At 44.5% G+C, this 24,018-nt stretch overlaps 1 protein-coding gene across 1 annotated transcript in view; it reads right to left on the bottom strand.

Moving 5' to 3' along the window:
- Positions 1-24,018, bottom strand: part of LOC146194326 (uncharacterized) — a 441,606-nt gene that overhangs the window by 273,839 nt on the left and 143,749 nt on the right. The window contains exons 6-7 of the mRNA XM_084596527.1: positions 22,457-22,555; positions 19,643-19,757 (exon numbers count right to left, since the gene is read on the bottom strand). Of these exons, the coding sequence (XP_084452653.1) occupies positions 19,643-19,757; positions 22,457-22,555 (214 nt within the window). The remainder of the gene's footprint in view (positions 1-19,642; positions 19,758-22,456; positions 22,556-24,018) is intronic.

The raw sequence follows: 24,018 nt of genomic DNA, 5'->3' as shown, positions 1-24,018 counted from the left end.
GTGAAGCAGAAGAAAGCGTAATAACGGAGGCTGAGCCCCCAAAAATGGCAAGGAGGAGGTCGACAAAGAAAAGTACAAAAATGAGATTTAACACTAGGATCAGCTACATAAACATGCAAGGAGGTAGAAAAAGAGCGTAATGGCTAGAGATAGAACAGCAGTTGAAGGATGACAAAAGAGGTGTGTACGCTCTTTGCGAGACTCATCTCAGGGATCTAGAAGATCCGCCGTTTATAGAAGGCTACGTCTGGGAAGGGTGCAACAGAACGAGAACGGAAAAAAAGGGTGGAGGGGTAAGTATGTTGATACACCAGGGAACAAATTGGCAAAAAATACAATCATCTTGTAAAACTTGCCAGCATAAGGACATGGTTAGGGGTAGTTTATTTTGGAACAGGACACCAATGCAGGCAAGAAAACAAAGATCTTGTTGAATGTCTCAGTGACGATTTAAGCCAGGTTGGACATGGGCCTATATTATTCACCTGGGGGACCTGAACGGCCACATCGACGATCTGGATGATTACATGGATTCTAACGGGAAGCTAATAGAGAAACAAAATGCGAAGGACAAATCGCGTGGTAATTCCGCAACAAGCAGATGACCATTGACTACTGTCCAATTTCGCAAGGAATTTTTAGCAAGGTCGCAAAAATGGAAATAGACGAAGAAGGGGAGTGTAGTCTGGGAAGTGATCATAAACGTATTAGTCTGCAGATGGGGCCCTTGATGAATAGAGAAATGGAACTTAGACAAAACGTAAAAGCAAAATTAAACGACGATCAAATAGCACAGAGAGCAGCAGACATAGAGGAAGCAATACAGAAAAGCCCCATGGAAGACTGGGATCATGAACACGTAGAACTACTCATAAGGTGGAAAATTACGGACTGTTAAGTAGCAAATGGCTGGAAAGTGAAGAGGAAACCACGGAGCCGGTGGAATAAGGCAATAATTGGGAAGCCATTGAACAATGATGGGTTGCTTCAAGGGAACACCAAAAGCAAAGAAAGCACAGGTATCTCAGGAGGATATCGACCAAAAATGGGAATCATATCGACAAAAGAACACTAACGTACAGGCCTTCGTCCAGAGTGAAATAAAGCAGTCCGTAGATTGCTAGATCGCTGATATACACGATGCCTCTAGAGGCGGACCAAGAAAATTCTGGAGCCATATAAGCTGGCTAGATAAAGAGAATCAAAGAAATCAGGATCGGATTCAAGATAACGAGGGACATTGTTTAAAGGGAGACAACGCAGTGAACTACATTACATCAGTTATAGCCGAGTCATTTAAGCGACGATAGAGTAATCGCCGATCAGGAAGCAACACAAGATAGCAGAATACAAAGCAGCTTAGAACTGACCAATCTAAACAGAAAAAAGGCAGAAAAAAAAAATATTTATAAAAACACATCTACAAGAATAGACGGAATTCCTATCAAGCGTAATAATGAAGTTGGTCCAAGAACTAAGGAAACGTTATTAAAAGCTTTGGAAGCAGTCATAACGAATAAGCAAATTCTGGGCAGCTGACGGCAGAGTAAAATGAATTTCATTTATAAAGCGAAAGGAGAAAGAATGCACATAAAATCCTACAAGGCGATTACCACAACATCTGTTATGTACAGGTTGGCCATGCAGGCGGTGAAATTAAAGGTGCAAGCATGCGTAGAAAGTAACAAGATACTCGGAGAACTTCATAACGGCTTCAGAAATGCTAGGTGCTTAGATGATAGCCTGTTCGTGCTTACCCAATGCATCGAAATATCTAGAGCAGAAAATAGACCTTTGTATTTGGCCTTCATGGAAAATAGACCTTTGTATTTGGCATTCCTGGACGTAAAAGGGGCGTACGACAACGTAAACAGGGAACTCCTGTGGAACATATGAAAAGAAGAAGAAATCGGTTATGAGATAACAGAGTTCCTACAGGACATATACCAGGATAACAAAGTAGAAATTACATGGGAAGGGATAAAGAGTACGGAAGCTGTCAAGGTATGCAAGGGATTAAGACAAGGTTGTCCTCTATTACCGCTGCTGTTACATGATAAACCTGGAACGGAAGATACAAGAAGTAACCTAGGTTTTAACCTTTCATATAGATTAGGTGGAAAGACGGTAGAGCAGCGCCTCCCGGTTTGATGCATGCAGATGACATTGTGCTGCCATCTGAGAGTCTGGAAGAATTGCAAACTCTGGTTAACTATTGCGGAGACGAAGGGGACACTCTAGGGCTCAGTTTCAGAGCAGTTAAGTCGGGTCTGATGATTTTCAACAGCTCAACTGATGAGGGTCTTAAAATACAAGGCCATGAAATACCCAGAGTAGCGGAATATAAATATCTGGGGGTATGGGTAAACGAAGGAAGGATTGGTATACATTCGAAAGCATGAGCAAGCATCTAAGGCGAAAAGGGCGAAGGAATGCCGAGATAATGAAGCATAGAGCATTGCGTGGGCGCAACAGGTATGAGGTTTTGAGGGGTATTTGGAAAGGAATTATGGTGCCCGAGCTTACTCTCAGAAATGCAGTTTTGTGCCTAAAATCAGAGGTACAGTCGACACTAGAAATAAATCGGAGAGCCCTTCGGACGATTAGCACTAGGAACCCACTGCAAAACCACAAATAAGGCGGTACAGGGAGATATGGGCTGGGCATCTTTCGAAGTATGGGAAGCCCAGAGTAAAATATTATATGAGGAACGCCTCACGAAATTGGACAGTAACAGATGGGAAGCTAAAGTATTTAAATATTTATACCTAAAAGGCGGTGACTCAAAATGGAGGAAGAGAACTAGGAAACTTACCAGTAAGTATGCTGGTCACAAGAACGAAGCAATAAAGAGCGTTAACCAACAGGTCAAAACAGCAGTACAGTAGCAACCGGTGCTACTGTACAAGAAGGACCCGGATGTGCAAACCCAACATAAAACTGTTGTGATACTGATCTCGTACCGGGCATCCTGAAGAGTGAATTTGAATGGGCCTTAGACAGCCTTGCTAAGAACAGAGCTAGCGAACTTGATGGCATTCCAGCTGAATTGCTTCAAAACCACAACCATGACGCTGTTAATATTCTGCATACATTATGTCAGAAGATTTGGACAACCCTTCAGAGGCCGCAAGATTGGAGGAGGTCAGTTTACATCCCCATTCCAAAGAAAGACAGTGCCAAAAATTGTTACAACTACCGCACGATCGCGCTTATTTCGCATGCTAGCAAGGTGATGTTGAAAATCCTCCAAGGTAGGCTGCAGCAGTATGTGGATCGGGAGCTTCCGAACGTGCAAGCGGGGTTTCGTAATGGCACAGGAATTAGAGACCAAATTGCCAACCTTGGCTGGATCATGGAAAAAGCAAGAGAGTTCCAGAAACCCATCTACTTCTGCTTTATTGATTATGCGAAAGCGTTTGACTGCGTAGAACACAGCAGATTGTGGCAAGCTATCCAAGAGATGGGAGTTCCAATTCACCTCATCTGTCTCCTCAGGAACCTGTATGAAGGGCAAGAGGTCACAGTCAGAACTGGGCATGGTCTCACTGATTGGTTTCCGATTGTGAAAGGAGTGAGGCAAGGCTGCATACTGTCGCCCAGCTTATTTAAGCTGTATGCAGAGTGCATCATGAGGAAAGCCGGTGTGGACGAGTCTTCAGCTGTAATGAAGATTGCTGGGAAACGTATCAACAACCTTCGGTATGCGGATGATACCACTTCAATGGCAGAAAGGGAAGTGGAACTCAAGAGACTTCTGATGCGTATACAGTAAGAGAGTGAGAAGTTTGGGTTTAAAATGAAATTTAAAAAGACAAAGATCATGGCGTCTTGCCCTATCAAGTCCTGGAGCATCAAGGGACAAGAAGTGGAAGCTGTAACAGATTTTCTCTTCTTGGGCTCCAAGATTACCCCGGAAGGAGACTGCAGCCAAGAAATTAGGAGACGCCTGCTTGTGGAAAAGAGAACCATGGTTAGCCTTCACCGCCTAGTAAAGAGCAGAGACATTAGTCTGCCAACAAAGATCCGTATAACTCGTGCTATGGTCTTTCCAGTTGTTATGTATGGATGCGAGAGCTCGATGGCTGTCCACGGAAGAATTGATGCGTTTGAATTGCTGTGCTGGTAGAGACTCTTGAGAATTCCTAGGACTGCCAGAAGATCAAATCAGTCGATATTGTCGACCATAAACCCTGACTGCTCATTGGAGGGTCAAATTCTAAAGTTAAAGCTCAGCTACTTTGGTAATCTGATGAGAAGAGGGGAGTCGCTGGAGAAAGATTTGATGTTGGGAAAGGTTGAGGGTCGCCAGAGAAGGGGTAGGCAGCGAACGCGATTATTAAATGGCATCGCCGAGGCGCTGCAGATGAAGTTTTGTGATGTTAGGAAGATAATGAGAGACCGCAAATCGTGGCGTGACATGGTCCATAGCGTAACGAAGAGTCGGACACGACTGAACGACTGAACTGAACTGAAGCAACAGGTGAAAAACACAGAAGGTAAAAATTGGATAAATTCGATGTAAAAGAAGCATGTGGAATTATACCGAAAGTGGAAAAGGCAGATCAGAAAGAAAGCTTTCTTTGATAACTCAAGAGGCAGGGCCCTACTTTTTGAAGCTAGATCAGGGTGCCTTAGAATACGCAGCTACAAAAAGAAATTTAACAATGGAGATGACGCATGTGCTGTATGTGGAAACTCCTGTGAAACAATGGCCCATATTATACTCGGATGTAATGGTATCCATCCGGAAGTTGGTGCAGGCGCAGTCACTCTTCCTCAAGCTCTGGGGTTTAGAGATACCAGTGGCCGGGTGAATAAATAGGCAGTGGAAGCTAGCAAAAAACGACTGGAAGATTGGCGGCTTAAAAACAGAAAAGTGACATATAGAAAAATATGTAGAAGAAAAAATTTAATAAATATAGTAATGGTATAGTTAACCAAAACAATAATTGAGATATAGGGATAAAAATGACCATGATAGCTACTGCTACCACCCCGTTCCAAAGTGAACGCTCCTATATTCTATCCATCCATCCATCCATCTATCCAGCCATCCATCCACCCACCCACCCACCCTTCCGTCCGTCCGTCCATCCGTCCATCCATCCATCCATCCATCCATCCATCCATCCATCCATCCATCCATCCATCCATCCATCCATCCATCCATCCATCCATCCATCCATCCATCCATCCATCGATCCATACATCCGTCCGTCCTTCCGTCCGTCCGTCCGTCCGTCCGTCCATCCATCGATCCATCCATCCATCCATCCATCCATCCATCCATCCATCCATCCATCCATCCATCCATCCATCCATCCATCCATCCATCCATCCATCCATCCATCCATCCATCCATCCATCCATCCATCCATTCATCCATCCATCCATCCGTCCATCCATCCATCCTGAGTCAGTCAGACTGGTGGTGTCGCTGAAGGTCAGACGTACTAGCTTCGGCGGAGTTTATAGTGACAACTGTTTTCTGTGAGGGTCGTTTTTGCAATGGCTGATTTTCGTGAACAGCGTGTGGCGGTGAAATGTGCTTTCTTGTCGGAGAAAAATGGACCAGAACCTCTTGAAATGTTAGCAACGGCGTATAAGGATGATGCTATTGGGAAACTTGAAGTGTTTAAGTGGTTCTTCCGTTTCAAAATGGGTGAAATGTCATTTGATGGCCAACTTCGTTCTGGTCGTTCTTCCACGTCCCGAACATATGAAAATGATGAAAAATTTCGTGCGATCATCAATATTTGACCAAAGATGGCATGACCCCTGTTCCTCCTCTCCATACTCACCGGACATTGCCCTGTGTGACTTCGTTTCTTTCGCAGAATGAAAAAAATATATGAAAGCAAAGTGTTTTGCTGATGTTGCCGAGACAAAAAAAAAAAAAACCACGCAGGCGCTCTCAAGCATCACAAATGATAAATTAAAAAAAATTGTAGAAAGGTGGAATGAAAGTTTAAACAATTGCGTTAGTGAAAGTGAAGAGTACTTTAAAGGAGATTGAAGGTTTGGGCTTGAAATGTGAATAAATAGGTTCAAAAGAAAATAAGTTCGGTTCTTGAGGGTACCCCTCGTACGCTTACTTGTGCTACATTTACATCTGTTAACTTCTGAGTAAACTAGTTAGCGCTCGTTTAGTCCTGTTTAAAGTCTTTGTGTCGTCTTTTTTGTGCATTACTTTTCATAGGTTTCACTAGTTTGTCTTGCATTCCTAAAACAGCAGGAAGTCTGGAAGTAAAGAAAAGCCCCAGGTACGTGGCAAAATAGTTCAGTGGAACCACGTTAAAAGCGCTGGTGATATTTGCAAGCTTCAAATGATATAATGGAGAAATCCAGTTCGTCGCATGTTACGAAAAGCAAACCATCTGCCCCATTAAATGAGAAAAGAGAAGAATCAATTCGATTGCTGAAGTACCTCCCGGTTGCGACTAAGAAAACCACAAGTGCAGACGAAGTGACCCAATGGTCGAAATTTCCGTATTCCTCCACCACGTCGTCTCTCATAGCCTGAGTTGCTTTGGGACGTAGTTAACCGTAAACACCAAACCATAACTTTACCCAATGTCTTTAAATATTTATAACTTATTTGCAGCTAGAGCATCCGCCTCACCCTGGTTCAAATCCAAGTGCAGCGCAATTCTCCACCGGATTTAAAAACAAAAGAAACGAATGTCGATGGAATTGCATAAATATAGGTTTCAGGTGCGACCTTACGTCGGTGAACACCTCCGGCAACACACTCCCTCACTAGAACAGGAGTTGGCCGCTTTGGTGCAGCAAATGGCCACAACCTCCCATTATTAGTCTTACAAAACCTCGGCCCTCAGTTATCAGCGGCTGTGGAGCAACTGACGACAGCGGCGGTCAGACCTGTGAGGCAGAGTAAGGCTAGGGAATTTTTGGCTCGGAGGACAGGCCGCCATTGAAACATTGACCTAGCAACGTTTAATGCCAGATCCCTAGCTAATGAAGCTAGTTCACCTTTGCGTTTAGAGTAACTGAGGGTATGCAGTGGGATGTCATAGAGCTTAGTGAGGTGAGGAGGCCAAATGAGGCATATACTGTACTGAAGGGTGGGCATGTACTGTGTTATCGAGGTTTACCGGAGAGACGAGAAGTAGGAGTAGGTTTACTTATCAATAAGAATATAGCTGGTAATATAGACGTACTCTATAGAAATAATGAGAGGGTAGAAGGCATCGTAATTAAGCTAAATAAGCCGTTTAAGGTGAAGGCTGCACAAGCATACGCAACCTACTTGTAGGCATGATGACCCGACAGTTGAAAGCTTCCACGAAGATATAGAATGAGCCATGCGGAAAGGAAAGATGCAGTATACGGTACTAATGGACGACTTCTATGCCAAAATAGGGAAAAACAGGCGAAAAGCAGGCATTGAGCGACAATGGCATTGGTTCTAGGAATTGCAGGGACGAGTTGCTCGATCAGTTTGCAACTTGAGAATCATAAACACCTTATTTAGCAAACGGAAAACCGGAAGTGGACATGTAAAAGTCCTAACGGGGAGACTAAAAATGAAATTGACTTTATACTGTGTTCTAGCTACCGCGATGTAGGGGTAATCTGGAAAGTACGACCACAGGATTGTAAGGTCTCAAATTAGTCTAAAAGGTTAAGAAAGCCTTAGAAGCTATGAAGAGGGGGAAAGCAGCTGGGAAGCATCAGGTAACACACCAAATTTGCTGAAGAACGGAGGGAATATCGTGCTAGAAAAACTAGCCACCCTGTATACGCAGTGCCTGGTGTCATCGACGTTAACGGATCCATGGAATAACGCAAATATTATCTTTATTCGTAACAAATCGTACCCTAAGGACTAGAAAAATTACCGACCAATAAGTTACGTACAATCTATTTACCAAGTTAATCGCTAATACGATCAGCTCAACCTTAATCTCGGCAATGCGAAAAGTAAAGACGCAGTATACTTTACGTATGGGCGACTTCAATGCCAAGGTAGGGAAAAAGCAGGCAGGGGACCAGGCAGTAGGTGACCATGGCATTGGTTCTAGGAATAGCAGGGGGGCAGATACTAGTTGAGTTTGCACAGCGCAATAACTTAAGCATCATGAATACCTTCTTCAGCAAACGGAAAAACCGGAAGTGGACATGGAAAAGTCCTAACGGGGAAACTAAAAATGAAATTGACTTAATAATGTGTTCAACACCCCGCCATTATGAAAGATATAGAGGAAATCGGGAAAGTGCGATGCGGTGACCACAGGATGGTGAGGTCCCGAATTAGCCTAAATCTGAAGAAAGAACGCAACAGATTAGTAAGAAAGAAATCCATCAACGAATTAGCGGTGGGGGGAAAGCAGAAGAGCTCAGGATCTCGCTACAGAATAGATATCCAGCTGTAACCGAGGATGGCGACATTACCAATGAACAATAATTTCAGAGATACCATTACTGAGTGCGTGGTAGAAGTAGGCGGTAGGATAGTTAGAGAGGGTACATGTAAGCTGTCTAAGGAAACGAAAAATTTATTAAGCAACACCAGAATATGGAAGTTTCCAATCCAACAGAAACGATCGAATTGGCCGAGGTATCAAAGCTAATCAATAAGCGCAAGGTGGCCGATATAAAGACGTATAACATGGAGAAAATTGAGCATGCTGTAAAGAACGGGGGAAGCCTTAAAGTTGTAAAGAAGGAATGGGGCATATGCAAAAACGAGATGTATGCGATGAGGGACAAGGCGGGCAACGTCATCACGAATATGGACAAGATAGTCAAAGTAGCCGAGGAGTTCTATACAGATCTCTAAAGTAGCCAAAGTAGTCAGGACCGTAATGAGATTGGCGGTAGGGAAAAACAGTCAGACGTTCCATCCGTGACGAAGGACGAGGTCAAGAAAGCATTAGGAACTATGAAAAGGGGGCAATCAGCTGGAGAGGATCAGATAACTATAGGTTTGCTGAAGGATGGGGGGATACCGTGCTATAAATACTGGACACCTTGTATACGCAGTTCCTGGTGTCATCGACGGTACCAGAACCATAGAAAAATGCAAACATTATACTCATTCATAAAAAAGGGGACTCCAAGGACATGAAAAATTACAGACAAATCAGCTTACTGTCTTCGTGACCCTATGGACCATGTCACGCCACGCTTTCCGGTCTCTCACTATCTTTTATTGTCTGTTAAGTATAAGGTATTAACTAAGGTAATCGCTAATAGAATCAGGACAGCCTTAGACTGCAATCAAGCAAAGGATCAACCAGGGTTTCGGAAACGGTACTCAACTATCGATCATATCCATACCATCCATCAGGTGATAGAAAAATGCTCGGAATATAACCAGCCATTATACATAGCCCTCAATGATTACGAAAAAATATTTGACTCAGTTGAAACCTCGGCGGTGATGCAGGCATTGCGAAATCAGGGGGTAGACGAGCCGTACGTGAAAGTGCTGGAAGATATATATAGTGCCTGCACAGCAACCATAGTTCTGCACAAAGAAAGTAATAAAATTCCCATAAAGAAAGGTTTAGGCAAGGAGACACAACCTCCCCAGTACTATTCACAGCTTGTTTAGAGGAAGTATTCATAGACTTGGAATGGGAGCAGTTAGGGATAAGGGTAGATGGAGAATACCTCAGTAATCTGCGATTTGCTGATGACATTGCCTTGCTGAGCAACTCGGGGGATAAACTGCAAATAATGATTGATGCCCTACACAGAAAACGTAGAAAGGTAGGCTTGAAAATCAATATGCAGAAGACTTAAGTAATGTTCAACAGCCTCGGGAAGGAAAAGCAGTTTACATTAGGGGAAGCGAAATACTGGAAGTTGTAGGCGTATATGTCTAGTTAGGACAGGTAGTAATCGCAGATCCGGACCACGAAAAGGAAATAACAAGAAGAATACGATTGGGATGGAGCGCATTTGGTAAGCACTCGCAAATTATGACTAGCAGCTTACCGGTATCGCTCAAGAAGAAAGTGTACAGCAGTTGCATCTTGCCTGTACTCACCTATGGGGCTGAAACGTGGAGGCTAACTAAGACAGTTCTACTTAAGTTGAGGACAACCCAGAGGGCTATGGAACGAAAAATGGTAGGGGTAACATTAAAAGATAGAAAGCGTGCAGAGTGGGTCAGAGAAATAACTCAAGTTACCGACATTCTAGTGGAAATTAAGAAAACGAAATGGACATGGGCAGGACATGTAGTGCGAAGAGAGGATAACCGATGGTCGCTGAGGGTAACAAACTGGATTCCAAGGGAAGGAAACCGTAGCAGGGGGCGGCAGGAAGTTAGGTGGGCGGATGAGATTAAGAAGTTCGCAGGGGTCAAGTGGATACAGCTAGCACAGAACCGGGTTAAGTGGAGAAATATGGGAGAGGCCTTCGCCCTGCAGTGGGTATAATCAGGCTGATCATGATGCTGATGATGAGGGCCCTACCCGGAAAAGGGGGCCGCCGCCCGACGCCCCCACAGAAGTGAGTGGCATCTGATGCAGAGACGGCCTGCAGCGCCATCGTGGCATTGAGCCAACGAGGCGAACCTTCATGACAACGCAACGATTGTCACTGAGGACGACCATTCCTGTGATAGGATCATAGTGACACAGAGAGTGTTCCACCCTTAACCGAGAAAATCACAGACGGCCCACACCAAATCTTCGAGAACCTCCGCTCGCCAAGAATGCGACGTCCCCGCTGCAGGCAGAACCAGACCTCTTTCCGCACCTTTGCAGTTACTTCATGGAGGCCCGGAACTCTGCTGTTTTATGCGGCCGCGCAGCGTGCCAGCCATACTTGGTACGCACGCTGTACGAGCAGGAGGACGAACTGGTTAACGGCTACGCCTGGCAACGGAGTCAGGTATTGCACGGTCTTGTACAGTATACCCGGAAGCTGGAAGAGATTAGCTACAGGACGGAGAAGCGCTTCAGGAAGAAGACACTGCGAGAATATATGCACAGTGACCTCTCTACCGCCACAAGTCGGAGAAGTTGGTCGCAAGCTGGCCCGTGTAAACGCCGGAGCCTTAATAGGCAGGACCCCCATGGCGAAGCGGTACATAAAGGACGCTCTGCTTGCTTCCAAAAAATCCGCTGTGATATACCGCCAGCTGGGCTTAAGATTGACAAGGTTGTAAAGACGAAGGTGAGGGGGGAGGCTTTTAAAATGATCATTTCAGGTGATTTCAATACTCCTTGTATAGATTGGACCTTGCTAAACTTCAACAGGTTGTGACAAGGCTGTTTGTGAATCTCCAATTCATATGGATATATAATTTGATTTTACACAAGTGGTTGAGTGTCCAACTAAAGTAAACTCTTTTCTTGACCTTGTTTCTGTTAACCAACAGTTGCTACAGTACGGCTTTCAGTGGGACCTAGTGGACGGTCTGCCAGATCACAAGGGTGTTTTCATGCAATTTAACGTGGTTTGTGATCCCCATTAGCCAAAATTCAATATGGTTAAAGATTTTAACTGTGCTAATGATCAAGCTATTGTTTAATTGCTGGAGTCGTCTTTCGAAGATTTCGTAACAGGCAGTGAAATGTGCGGTGTTGATGCTTTTTTAGAGCAGTTTCATAATTTAGTATATAGCTGTGTGCGTCAGTTCGTCCCCACGAAATGTGTGAAACATAACCCGAAGCATCCATGGTACACAAGAGACATAATTCAACTCATACGACGCATCAAACGCATGCGCAAGCGCGACCGGTCCCGAGATGTAAGCCGAGATTCACTACTTTCTTTACCCAAGTCTTAACTGAAGTCAAAAATGACAGAAGCTAAACAATTTTACTTCAGCACAAGTGTCAATCTTCATGAAACAGAACCCATTTGGAAAAACAATATTACCCTCTTCTCACCACTCTGTATCCTTCATTATCAACGATATGCCTTTAACTGATCCCATAACCATCTCTGAAGCCTTTAATAGCTACTTTCATTCTGTCTTTCATCTTGATGATAGTACCAATCCTCCTTTCATTCATAGCTCGGAACACCAGTTACCCAACCTCGAAGTAAGTTATTCCGGGGTTTACAACCTGTTATTAACCACTGATACAACCTAAAGTGCGGGACCAGACGCCATACGGAATATGTTCTTAAAAAGGTACTCGGAATGGTGTGCCCGTTACCTTACAGTCATATTTGATAGATCCTTCATAGGACACATCTTCCGTTCCCCAGGCTTGCAAAATTGCAAATGTCATTCCGGTGTATAAATCTGGCAATAAACAACAAATAAGTAATTACCGACCGATCTCCCTAATTTTCACTTGCTCCAAGCTTCATGAGCCCATTATTCAGTACTTAAGTTTTCATAACCCACTTTCTCACTTTCAGCACAGTTTGCGATCTGGTTTTTCCACTGCTACTTAGCTCATTGAATTCACCCACGAGATAGCTTCCGCATTAAATAACCGCGATCAAATTGATGCAATATTTACAGATTATTGCAAAGCGTTTGGCATGTTTTGCCATAATAAGCTTCTTCGTAAATTACGTACCATATTTAACGGAAATACGTTACTCGACTGGATAACTGACTACTTACACTTAAGATCCCAGTTCGTCACTTTCAACCACGCACAGTCATCGTCAGTCACTGTAACTTCAGGTGTGCCCGAAGGATTGGTGCTTGGGCCTCTATTATTTAACTAATTTCATTAATGATGTAGAAAATGTTATTAATGACACCACAGTAAAGTTACGCCTATATGCCGATGGCTGCGTGTTTTTCGCAACGTTGCTAACGGCCAGGATCAGCAGTAACTAAACAGAGCGTTTTCATAGTTCTATGAATGGAGTAGCGCATGGCAAATGAAAATTAATTTCACTACAACAGTTGCAATGACATTCAGTAACAAAAAGAGTCAGCTGCATTTCACTTATATTAATAACGGTAATTGCTTGACCCGTGTCAGCGAGTTCAGATACCTGGGTGTCACCTTTTCATACAACTTAAAATTGAATGCTCACATTAATAATATTACTTGGAAAGCACTTCGCAAACGTGGCTATCTCAAAGTAACTTTAAAAAAATGCCGCAAAGGAATGTAAATTAACTGCTTACAAATCACTAATTCGGCCATTACTGGAGTACATCTCTACTGTTTGGTCCCCTCATCACTTTCGCGACATTTATCGTTTAGAATCAGTTAAAAAAAAGCAATTCGATTCATCTTCCCCCAGTACGATCGCTACTTTTCCCCTTCTTAACATATGCACACCATATCATTGCAAACGTTAGAACATAGGCGCACACGTGAATTCATCATCATGCGGCACAATATCTTTCACATGTCATCTGGCATCAGGGCACCATTCTCATTTGTGCCCTCAAGCGCACGTACAACCCGACGGAACCACCCATTAAACATTTTTCCTTTCGAACCTTGTATAGATAGCTATAAATTTTCTTTTTTTTTCCACTAACTATTGAAATTTGGAATCGATTAGATGGGCCACTACGCTCATTGCCAATTGAAAAATTTGTTGTTCAGTTGCCTAACAATTTGACCTGTTGATCTGTTTTGAATATTTCTATGTTATCTATTATTATGTTTTGATGTTATTTGTTTCTACTATTGTATTTACCCACTCCTGCTATGTCTCCCTTCCGAGACAGCAGTATTTGTAAATAATAATCAGATAACATTCAACAGCCATATCAGTGTTCAGTGCCGGACTCATGACGTGAATTCTCTGTGCCAATCGGTTTCTGAGAGATGTTCTACCATGGACTTGAAAAAAGATTCAGACACTGATAGTTTTGACACTGTCTTCTTACTTTTCCACCAGCATTTTTGAAGGTGGATGCTGGATTTCTGAATGTTGTGTCCTCATTCTGATGCGTTTTGCCCTGTTTTTCTTTCCAAGTGTATTTTCTTTCTGCTTCCAGTCAATACTTCCTCTCCTTTCAAGCCTTAAACTGAAGAAACGAGAGAAAGACGAAAAAACAATTTCTGTTCGAAAGCAACCATGCAACTTGTTCACAAAGCCTGCGCCTCCCGGCTGGGCCATGCCCGTGCGACTCTTTGTGCGTTGGCTGATAACCAATGCAAGTATTTTCACAGTTATTCTTTTAATTCTTCATTACTGGCAAATGCCGACAAATATAAATTATATGATCGCCTTTTGGTTACCCTCCAACTAGCGTACATCCTGTGACTAAGCAGACGTTCGCTTCGCCCGTGATTCGTGAGTGTCTTTTTAGCGATATCACCGCTTTCTTCCTTATTTCGCCCAGCACAGTTGCCTGCCGAGTGATTTGGTTAGCTGATGCTGGTGAATAGCGCCCCGCTTTTCTGTTTGTCACAGCGTTTAGCCCAGACCGGAATCGGTCTGCCATGGATCAATCACCCGTTTCGAATTTAGAGAACCCCAGATAATGCGACAGCAAAGAAGCACTGTCCATAACCGCCTTCAAGATATGCGCTGCGCAAAAATAGCGCGAACTTCTCAAATGAATCCGCTAAAAATGGTAATAACCAAGTGACTCAATGCTGCTCTCCGCTTTCTCCTAGTCTAGCTGCAAATGCAGTTATTCCTATTGGATATGACAGCTGTGGATTCGCGAAGGACGAGAAAACCCGAAACCTGAGCCGCGTTCTTTCGAGGTGCTGGTTGGATGACCAAGAAGCGGAAAACTTTGTGATGTTGTCATTTCCAGACTGCAAAATAAGCTTTTAAATAACACTCTACGACCATATGTTTTTTGTTTTCTTCGATGATTTGTTAAACCGTTATACTTTCTGTTGCTTAGGTGAGTCTAGTTGTAGCGTAATGCAGCAAAGCCATTGTGAAAGAAGGCACCGCCCTACGATTTATTTTTGTATCACGTGCACACCAGACATAGTTGGAATGCTTACTTCTTGGTTGCTGTGTTCACAAATTGGCACGAATCCAAGAGAAGGAATGGGGTCGCTCTCATAGTAAACAGAAGAATGGGCAAAGCAGTGCTAGGGTACAATCCCAAAAACGACCGAATGATGTCACTTTAGATCCAAGGTCACCCTTTGAACGTAAGTTATCCAAGTATATGCACCGACCACTACTGCTGAAGAAGCTGACATTGAGAGATTTTATGCGGACCTACAATGCCTTTTAGACCGCACCCCATCATCAGACGTCGTTTTTCTCATAGGAGACTGGAATGCTAAGGTAGGGAGTGAAGAAATATCCGGAATTACAGCCAAGTTCGGTCTTGGTGAGCCAAATGAAGCTGGGCAGAGGCTAGTAGAGTTTTGTCAAGAAAAGAACCTGACCATAGCGAATACTCATTTTCAACAGCACAAGAGGCGCCTGTACACATGGACTTCACCGGACGGTCTGTACAGGAATCAGATCGATTATAATATTTGCCGGCAGAGATCGAGAAGCGCTATACAAGCAGTAAAAACAAGGCCTGGGGCCGATTGTGGCACCGATCATCAGCTTCTTGTTGCCAAAATTAAGCTTCGATTGAGGAAAACGCAGAAAACTAGAAGACCTTTCAGGTATGATCTGGATCAAATTCCATTAGAATATGCTTTGGAAGTGATGAATCGATTTCAAGAATTAGATCTAGAAGACAAAGAGCCCGAAGATATGTGGACTTATGTTCGTGATATAATACAAGAAGTTGCTACTAAGGTAGTCGCAAAGCAAAAGAAATGCAAGGAAGCAAACTGGTTATCTGAAGAGGCTTTGCGAATAGCTGAGGAAAGGAGGATGGCAAAAGTTATGGGGAAAGAGAAAGATACAAGGTTCTCAATGCGGATTTTCACGAAATAGAAAGGAGAGATAAGAATGCCTTCCTGAACATACAGTGCCAAGCAGGTGAGGACAACAGCCAATTAAGGAACACAAGAGCTCTGTATAAGACAATCAAATATATCAAAGGAAGCTTCTGTGCTAAGCTGGGCGTGATAAAGGACAAACGAGGCAAGGACTTCACTGAAGCCTCAGAGATAAAGAAGAGGTGGCAGGAATACACAGAAGAACTGTACAAGGAGGACCCGGATGTGCAAACCTAACATAAGACAGTTGTGATTACTGATCTCGAGCCGGGCATCCTGAAGAGTGAAGTTGAATGGGCCTTAGCCAGCCTTGCTAAGAGCAAAGCTAGCGGAATTGATGGCATTCCAGCTGAGTTGCTTCAAAACCTCAACCACGCTGTTAACACTCTGCATACATTATGTCAGAAGATTTGGACAACCCTGCAGTGGCCACAGGATTGGAGGAGGTCAGTTTACATCCCCATTCCAACGAAAGGCAGTGCCAAAGATTGTTTTAACTACCGCACGATCGCGCTTATTTCGCATGCTAGCAAGGTGATGTTGAAAATCCTCCAAGGTAGGCTGCAGCAGTATGTGGATCGGGAGCTTCCGGACGTGCCAGCTGGGTTTCGCAAAGGCAGAGGAACTAGAGACCAAATTGCCAACCTTCACTGGATAATGGAAAAAGCGAGAGTTCCAGAAACCCATCTACTTCTGCTTTATTGATTATACGAAAGCGTTTGACTGCGTAGATCACCGCAGATTGTGGCAAGCTCTCCAAGAGATGGGAGTTCCAATTCCCCTCATCTGTCTCCTCAGGAACCTGTATGAAGGGCAAGAGGCCACAGTCAGAACTGGGCATGGTCTTACTGATTGGTTTCCGTTTGAGAAGGGAGTGAAGAGAGCAATGTTTAGCCTTGCCCGCCTAGTAAAGAGCAGAGACATTAGTCTGCCAACCAAGATCCGTATAACTCGTGCTACGGTCTTTGCAGTTGTGATGTATGGATGCGAGAGTTGGACTGTGAAAAAGGCTGACCGCCGAAGAATTGACGCGTTTGAATTGTGGTGCTGGCGAAGACTCTTGAGAGTTCCTTTGACTGCCAGAAGATCAAATCAGTCGATATTGTCGACCATAAACCCTGACTGCTCATTGGATGGTCAAATTCTAAAGTTAAAGCTCAGCTACTTTGGTCATCTAATGAGAAGAGAGGAGTCGCTGGAGAAAGATTTGATGTTGGGAAAGGTTGAGGGTCGCCGGAGAAGGGGCAGGCAGCGAACGCGATGATTAGAAGGCATCCTCGAGGCACTGCAGATGAAGTTATGTGATGTTAGGAAGATAGTGAGAGACCGGAAAGCGTGGCGTGACATGGTCCATAGGGTCACGAAGAGTCGGACACGACTGAACGCTTGAACTGAACTGTGTTCACAAAGGCGACCCTGAAGAAAGTAGGCAACTTCTCGATTATTGTGGTGCGTATTTCATCATCTTTGGTAGGACTTTTGGACTTACATAGGGTGTGCATTCGCTTGCTGATGTTCCTCTTTAGACGCGCAAGAAACCCAAAATAACACCAAGCGACACTGAAAGATATATAAAATACACTTGTGTCCCATCTGGACCATGTGGAACAAGCAGCAACCCACAAGTCAAAGGGATCGCAGCGGTTTCGTATTCGTACTAAATAAAGAATAATGTTTCGAACATACATCTACATATTGTCACGTTGTGGTGACAAGGCCGTAGACACCAAAAGAAGACACAGGCTTGATGGTACTGAAATTACCTCTTTGTTGGGCTGACTTGCGCCCGCAAAAGAACTAAGCAACTCGGCGGCGATAGCAACAAACGTACTGGTCGATCGTCGAACAAAGAATGCCCGTAACACTCGTCAACGCTTAATTTAGAGGCTGCACAGAACAATCTAGATAACGTCGCAAACAGCTACCAGAACGGGCTATAACATTGTAGAAAGACACACGATTTGCCGGAACCTTCGAGACAGATCTCGGTGCATCTTGCGCTACAACAAAACTGATAAAGGAGTGACTCTCGACATCGAGCAGTAACAAATAAAGAATACCGAACTGATACGCAATACAGAATCAGAGGGATAACGCCGTATGTCGGCGGTTGTTACAAAAACAATACACTTTTGAAGGTTTCGCGCAATATAAGTTGCCTCATCTACCAAGTGCCTTTCTGACCACCATTTAATGCTAGAACTGGGAACAAAAAGCATTTTTGAACGACGTCGCAATTGCATGCATCTTTCCAGGCCTCTACAAAAGGCAGGGGCTAGAATAACAATGAAAACGTTTTATTCAAATACCCTATAGGCCTTTCACGGGCCCTTAGAGCGGAAGGGGAGGGGGGGGTTACATGGTTACATGCGAGAAAATATGGTCCGCACTTAAGCATGCTCTTCAATACAAATTCAAAGGATTCAAAGCACACATATATGGACACACAAACTGAGACTGTGGTTAATAGTAACAGAAGAAATGCGAAGACTTTAAGACTTTATCTTCCAGAAGAGTTCAGTTTCTGTACGAAAGCATCAAGGTGTAATGTGGAAACGATGTTTTCAGGTAACTTGTTCTAATGGTAAATGGTAAGAAATAAGAGAGAGTGACTAAGGAAATGGGTACGTGCAAATACTGGCTCAATTTTAAAGTTATAATCTAAGCACGGAAGTATACGGTGGGCGGGTCTGATACAGCATGTAGCGAACGATGAGGTTCTCTGATACCAGCCTGTGAAAATAAGAAAATAGTGCTACCAGTTCCAGCTTTTTAATTGAGAATACGTTTAACAATGCTTTGATGGCGATTATGTTGCAGTGACTAGAGTAGTTCCTGGTTATAAATCTAGCTGCTTTATTCAAAGATGAACATTAGGTGAAAACCACGCTTCGCGTGATGTTCATCTGGCACTCTTCCAGGTAGCTCTGCAGAAAAAGGCTGAATGCAATTTAGGATATCCGACCATGCCGGTGAAGTCAGTACTGTTAAACGTATGCACCCTAAAGTGTTTCAATAAGCCCCCGAAACACCGCAAATATGTCCCAGAGCTGTATGATGGATGGTTCGGAAACAACAAACTGATCTATGACACGTGGTGTATAGGGCCCGATGTAACATGAAGACAATCATAAAAGTTCATAAAAAAAAAAAAAACTGACAATCACAATTTTTTTCCCAGACATACGACTAAAAGGAAAATACTTCAAGCGCTCCAGCATAATAAAGATATTAGTTTAATCAAGTCATCAGGCATGCTCATCTTAATGCGACTCTAAAATTCATGCGCGAAAATCAACCGCGCCCTTCTAAAAAAGAGAACTCACTCTGATACAGCACTTTGGACGGTTCGCTAACGCAATCTAGACCTTTCTTTATTATGAAGAAGGCTTCTTTCAGATCACGAGCTACATTGTCTCGACTTTTATCTACTACAGAAGTTTCTTTTAGTATAGGCATGCCATAGATCAGTTTGTTGTTTCCGAACCATCCATCATAACTGTTTTTATCGCTTTTATGCCTGTTGTCTTTTATCGCTTTTATGGTCCTTTCACCTTTTGACGTTTGCTGCATCTGATTAGCGCCGCCACGTGTGCCTATATATTGTGTGTTTTCCTTGAATAAAAGATCAGTTGTCAGTGAGCGCTTGTCCGTGTCCTCTTTCTTGTGAATGTGTCGTTAGCGCTTTGTCCTTTTGTTAAGAAATGCTGCACCAACTAGCCCAACAAAAAAGTCCTTCATCCCACCTCTTTGTCCAATGCTCGGGTAGCGTGCGCGCCACTAATGAATTGTGCAGAAAGCGAGCACTGGCCCACGGTCATACATAGTGAGCGGATTTAGTCACAGACCCATCTCCCTGGCCGTGCATCCGGAGTCGTTGACTCTGTTGCGGAAAGCGTAGCCCTGGTCGATGCACCGACACATGCTTCTCGTGATGTTCATCTGGCACTCCTCCAGGCAGATCTGCAGAGAAAGGCTGAATTGAATTTAGGATATCCGACCATGCAGGTGAGGTCCCAACTGTTACCCTAAACGTGCTACATAGGCGAATGACAAGGGCCGCCCGACGGGCTCTCCTGGCGTCGCCGAGACCACTAATGAAGCGAAATAGATAACCTAGCCACTGACATTCGCTCCATATGATTGAACGTCTTGAGGTGGAGCAGAAACGCGAACAAGAAATGCGAAAATGCAGCAATATAATAAAGGTGGAACTACAGCCTAAAATGAAAACAAGCGCTAGGGAGACAATAGGAGAAGAGGCATTGTGTGAGGCATCGTGCCTCGTGTCTTGTTGTCTCCCTTGTGCGTGTTTTCATGTTAGGCTGTAGTCTCCATTGTGCATGTTTTCATGTTAGTCTGGAGTTCCACCTTTATTATGCACCAGCTATCTCAGATTGAGATCATCATGCAGCAGCCGTCAGAACAGTCGACAAAAATTAAGACGTTTTTAAACTTGTTTAACCTAAGGTCGAGTAGAGCGCCACTTTGAAACGATACTCTTTAAACCTATTTAGCAGTATCAATCAAACAAGAAAATAGCATAAATTACAGTTCTTTCTCAGCTTCTCGTCAAAAGAACGCCTAGTGAAGCCTATGTACACAGCTCTACAGTGAAGTAGAATCTTGTACGCCACACCGGCAACGTTTAGGCAATATTTTGCGTTACCTGGGGCGACGCCAAATGATAACAATATCGGGCTACTTAAACTGAGGCCAAGCTGTTGCAATGGCCTTTCCATCAACTGTCTTCTCAACGCAGTGAAGCGGCGGCAAAACAATAAAAAGTGGTTTAATGATTCCTGTTCACCGCAAAATGCGCAGACTGGAGAACCAGATCTTTAAAGATATAAATTTAAAGGTGGGATACGGCGTCGCAGCCTTGTTCGATAAATCTCAAGTTGCAGTGAATGACATAATTTTCTATTCGCAGAATAATGTAGGCGCAGGTAGTCATCAGATCTTAAAAGTATCCACTTTTCATATTTAATAGAACGTTTCTCCGGAACCTCACTGCGGTGATGTACACTGTCCTTCATCGTCGTTTGTGTCGGCGCTGTATCATCTTCTTCTTTACAATACTATTATTAACGCAATTTATATCCTAACAACGTAGCGAAGAAAAGGTTGAAGTTGCGCTTCATGTGATAATGCGGTGGAGTGAGCAGCACATCACTCAACTTTTGAGTCATGGGAATTCCATCGAAGGCTCTCGGGACGTAGTTGTCGCACCTTATATAGCGTAAATAGGGCACGGAAAGTGAATCGATGGATGAATGGGATAAGCAAGCGAACAAAAGTACAAAAGAGCTATGTGTATCGAAGCCGCAACAAATGCTGCCGTTATTTACAGCTCTTTTACATCAAGTAAGCCCCGACTGCACAAACGACTGCACGGTACCCAAAAAGCGTAACCAACCGCGCCCACCATGCTACCTTTGCACATCTTAACAGGGGTGCAGACACGCAGTCAAAGACGTAGCAAATGACGTAGCAATGACGTAGCAGTGACGTAGCAGCCAATGACGAAAGCGCCGTCGCCGGCGCTTTCGTCAGCATATCAAGCTGTTGGCGCACAGCGTCTTGGCCTACGCGGATGGCGCGGAAGTGAGGAAATAGGTAAAGAAAAGTTAACGATATAAACAAGGTTTCAAAGAACTAGACACTGCATTATCTGTGCGCGCAGCAATCTCCGTCATTTATATCTTTGTTTGGTTTGGTTTGTGGGGTTTAATGTCCGAAAGCGACTCAGGCTATGAGAGACGCTGTAGTGGAGGACTCCGGATATTTCGACCACCTGGGGTTCTTTAACTTGCACTGACATTGCACAGCACATGGGCACCTTGCCTTTCGCCTCCATCGAAAAGCAGCCGCTGACGCCGGAATTTGATCCCGCGTCCTTGGGCACAGCGCCGTAACCACTGCACCACCCCGGCGGGGCGCCATTAAAATATTATCGAATTACGAACAAAAAGTTTCAGTGCGGCATTGCAATATGATGACATGTGTAAATCCTAATTTCCAAGAACTTGTAATTCATGGAATTTGTTGCCCAAATTATTACCTGGCATCAGTGATTCTACTAAGTCTAAAAAGGTCATTACGAAGCTTAGTGATGTACTTGCTTTTTCTTAATTGATTTATTATTGCCTTGCTGCGGATGCATTTAGATCGTTTGAAGTAAGACATCGCGACAGATTTATAATTTGTAGCCGTGTGAACGAAATTAAAGTTGAGTTGTGTTCCGCTCACGCTGAAACTGAGCTTCTTGCAGTCCTGTTTTGCCCATATGTCCAGAAAGAGAAACATACTTTTCGCTTCAGCAGTGAAGTTCATTGCTGTTCTCTATATTTCAAATGTGAGGAAAAGGCTGCTAAATCATCTTTACGAATCAGGGAAAAGCAGTCGTCTACACATCTGGGGAACCTCTTGTCGGTGATGAGTACGTTTCTGAAGCTTTCGGGCGCTCGACTGATTCCATAGCGAGGTTCGCAACGCTCAAGGAGATAGAGGCAGCCATTGGAGGTAAAATGTGGCGGTAAAAGTGAACAAAATCGAATTCCAGGAAAATCTGTGAAAGTGCATGACTTCTTTTTTTCAGCAAAAAAGAGCCTGAAAACAGAAGAAAAAAATCAACGCGAAATAAAAATTAGGCCCCTTACCTCGCGCGTCATTTTGACTGGGTACACATCCAGCGTCTCGAAGAGGCTGTAGTTAGTACACTTTGTATCGTAGGGGTGAGGAAGCTTCTTCACTCCACGCTGCAGGAAGAGAACAGGGGGTAAAAGATCGCGTTCCACCCATGTATTTCACTCATACGCCGCTGTTTAAAGTCCACGGCGGCAGTATTTTAGGGGAGGCAAGAAGTAATGACATATTGTAGTCGGCACAGTTGTTAAAGGGGAAAAAAAAGAAAATGGTTTATTGTCCCTTCGTTTTGGCAACACTTGCTCGAACGGTATACAAAACATACATTAGTCCAAAAGGGTACGTTTCGGCGGCAGCATTGTCCACACTGTCCCACTCGCCACACCCTCTCCCACCCGACGTCCAAGACCAGAGCGGACGAGTAAAGTGACAGCGGCGCCACAGCGGAGCAGGGCCCCCCGTATAGTTCGAGGCGGGACCCCGGAGTGGATCTGAGCGGCTTTCTTCCGTGTGCCGAAAATGCGTGGCGTCTCCGTCGACAACATCTTCAAATTTCCGGTCAATAATATCAGGCGTCTCGTAAGGGTCTATGCTTGGTCCCCTTCAGTATTCGATATATATATATAGTCACGGACGAAGAAGGAAGAAGAGGGCAGTGGCGCGGGCAGGAGCGCGGGGGCTAGGCCCGCTCACAGATTCATTAAACGTCATCTCACGACCATCAAACATCTATCTGTCCGCTGTTCTCCTGTTGTCATCGCTTGCCGCCACGTAACATTTGGTTGGAGGTGCGGCGCACGTCACCCCATCCTCGCCTTGGAGCATCGACGCCATCTGAAAGCCGGGACATGCAACGACTGAGGGCCCAGGGACATCGCCGAGCAGCTTCGCCCCAGCCCTTCAAGCCCGGACCTGACCAACTACCACCGCCCAGCCCTCAGCCTGGGCCTGAAGACAAGAAGTACAGACACACCAAATAGACCCGAAGCGAAGAACCCGAGAGACCCGAATGACCCGAAGGAACCGATGGACACGAACACGCAGTCCCCGCCCAAGCTGCCCGACGTGACCTCGAGTCATCGGTCCCATGGACTCTGACAGCTCCATGGTAGACAGCTCCAGGGGAGGCGGATACCCACGCATCAGACATCGTGCCAGAAAGCCCTTCTATTCTTACTTCGTCTTCTTCAAGCATCCAGACACGCCCATCATCATGCCATGGAATCATCATCGGTAAACTTCCTCATTTACGATCGGGACGATCGCTCGGTGGCCGCGGGTTATGTTACGGACGAAGGAGGAAGAAGAGGGCAGTGGCGTGGGTAGGAGCGCGCGTGCTAGGCCCGCTCAGAGATTCATTTAACGTCAACCATCTTCTCTATGTTCTCCTGTTGTCATCGCTTGCCGCTGTGTGAGCCTTCCGTGGATCTTCTTTCATTTGTACGTACCATCATCACCGTGTCCCGCAGCGCCGGCCCCGGCCCGCGCCTGGGTTCGTGATCGGATTAAAACGCTTGATAAGGCATCGCTGGCCTTGCCGTCACGACCTGCCGTCTCGACCTAGCCTTCTTTCACA

The sequence above is a fragment of the Amblyomma maculatum genome, chromosome 3 (assembly GCF_055883805.1).
Source record: "Amblyomma maculatum isolate TAMU_Amacu chromosome 3, ASM5588380v1, whole genome shotgun sequence".
Lineage (NCBI taxonomy): Eukaryota > Metazoa > Arthropoda > Arachnida > Ixodida > Ixodidae > Amblyomma > Amblyomma maculatum.
Note: the sequence above shows the minus strand (reverse complement) of the source record. Positions and strands in the feature narration are given on the sequence as shown.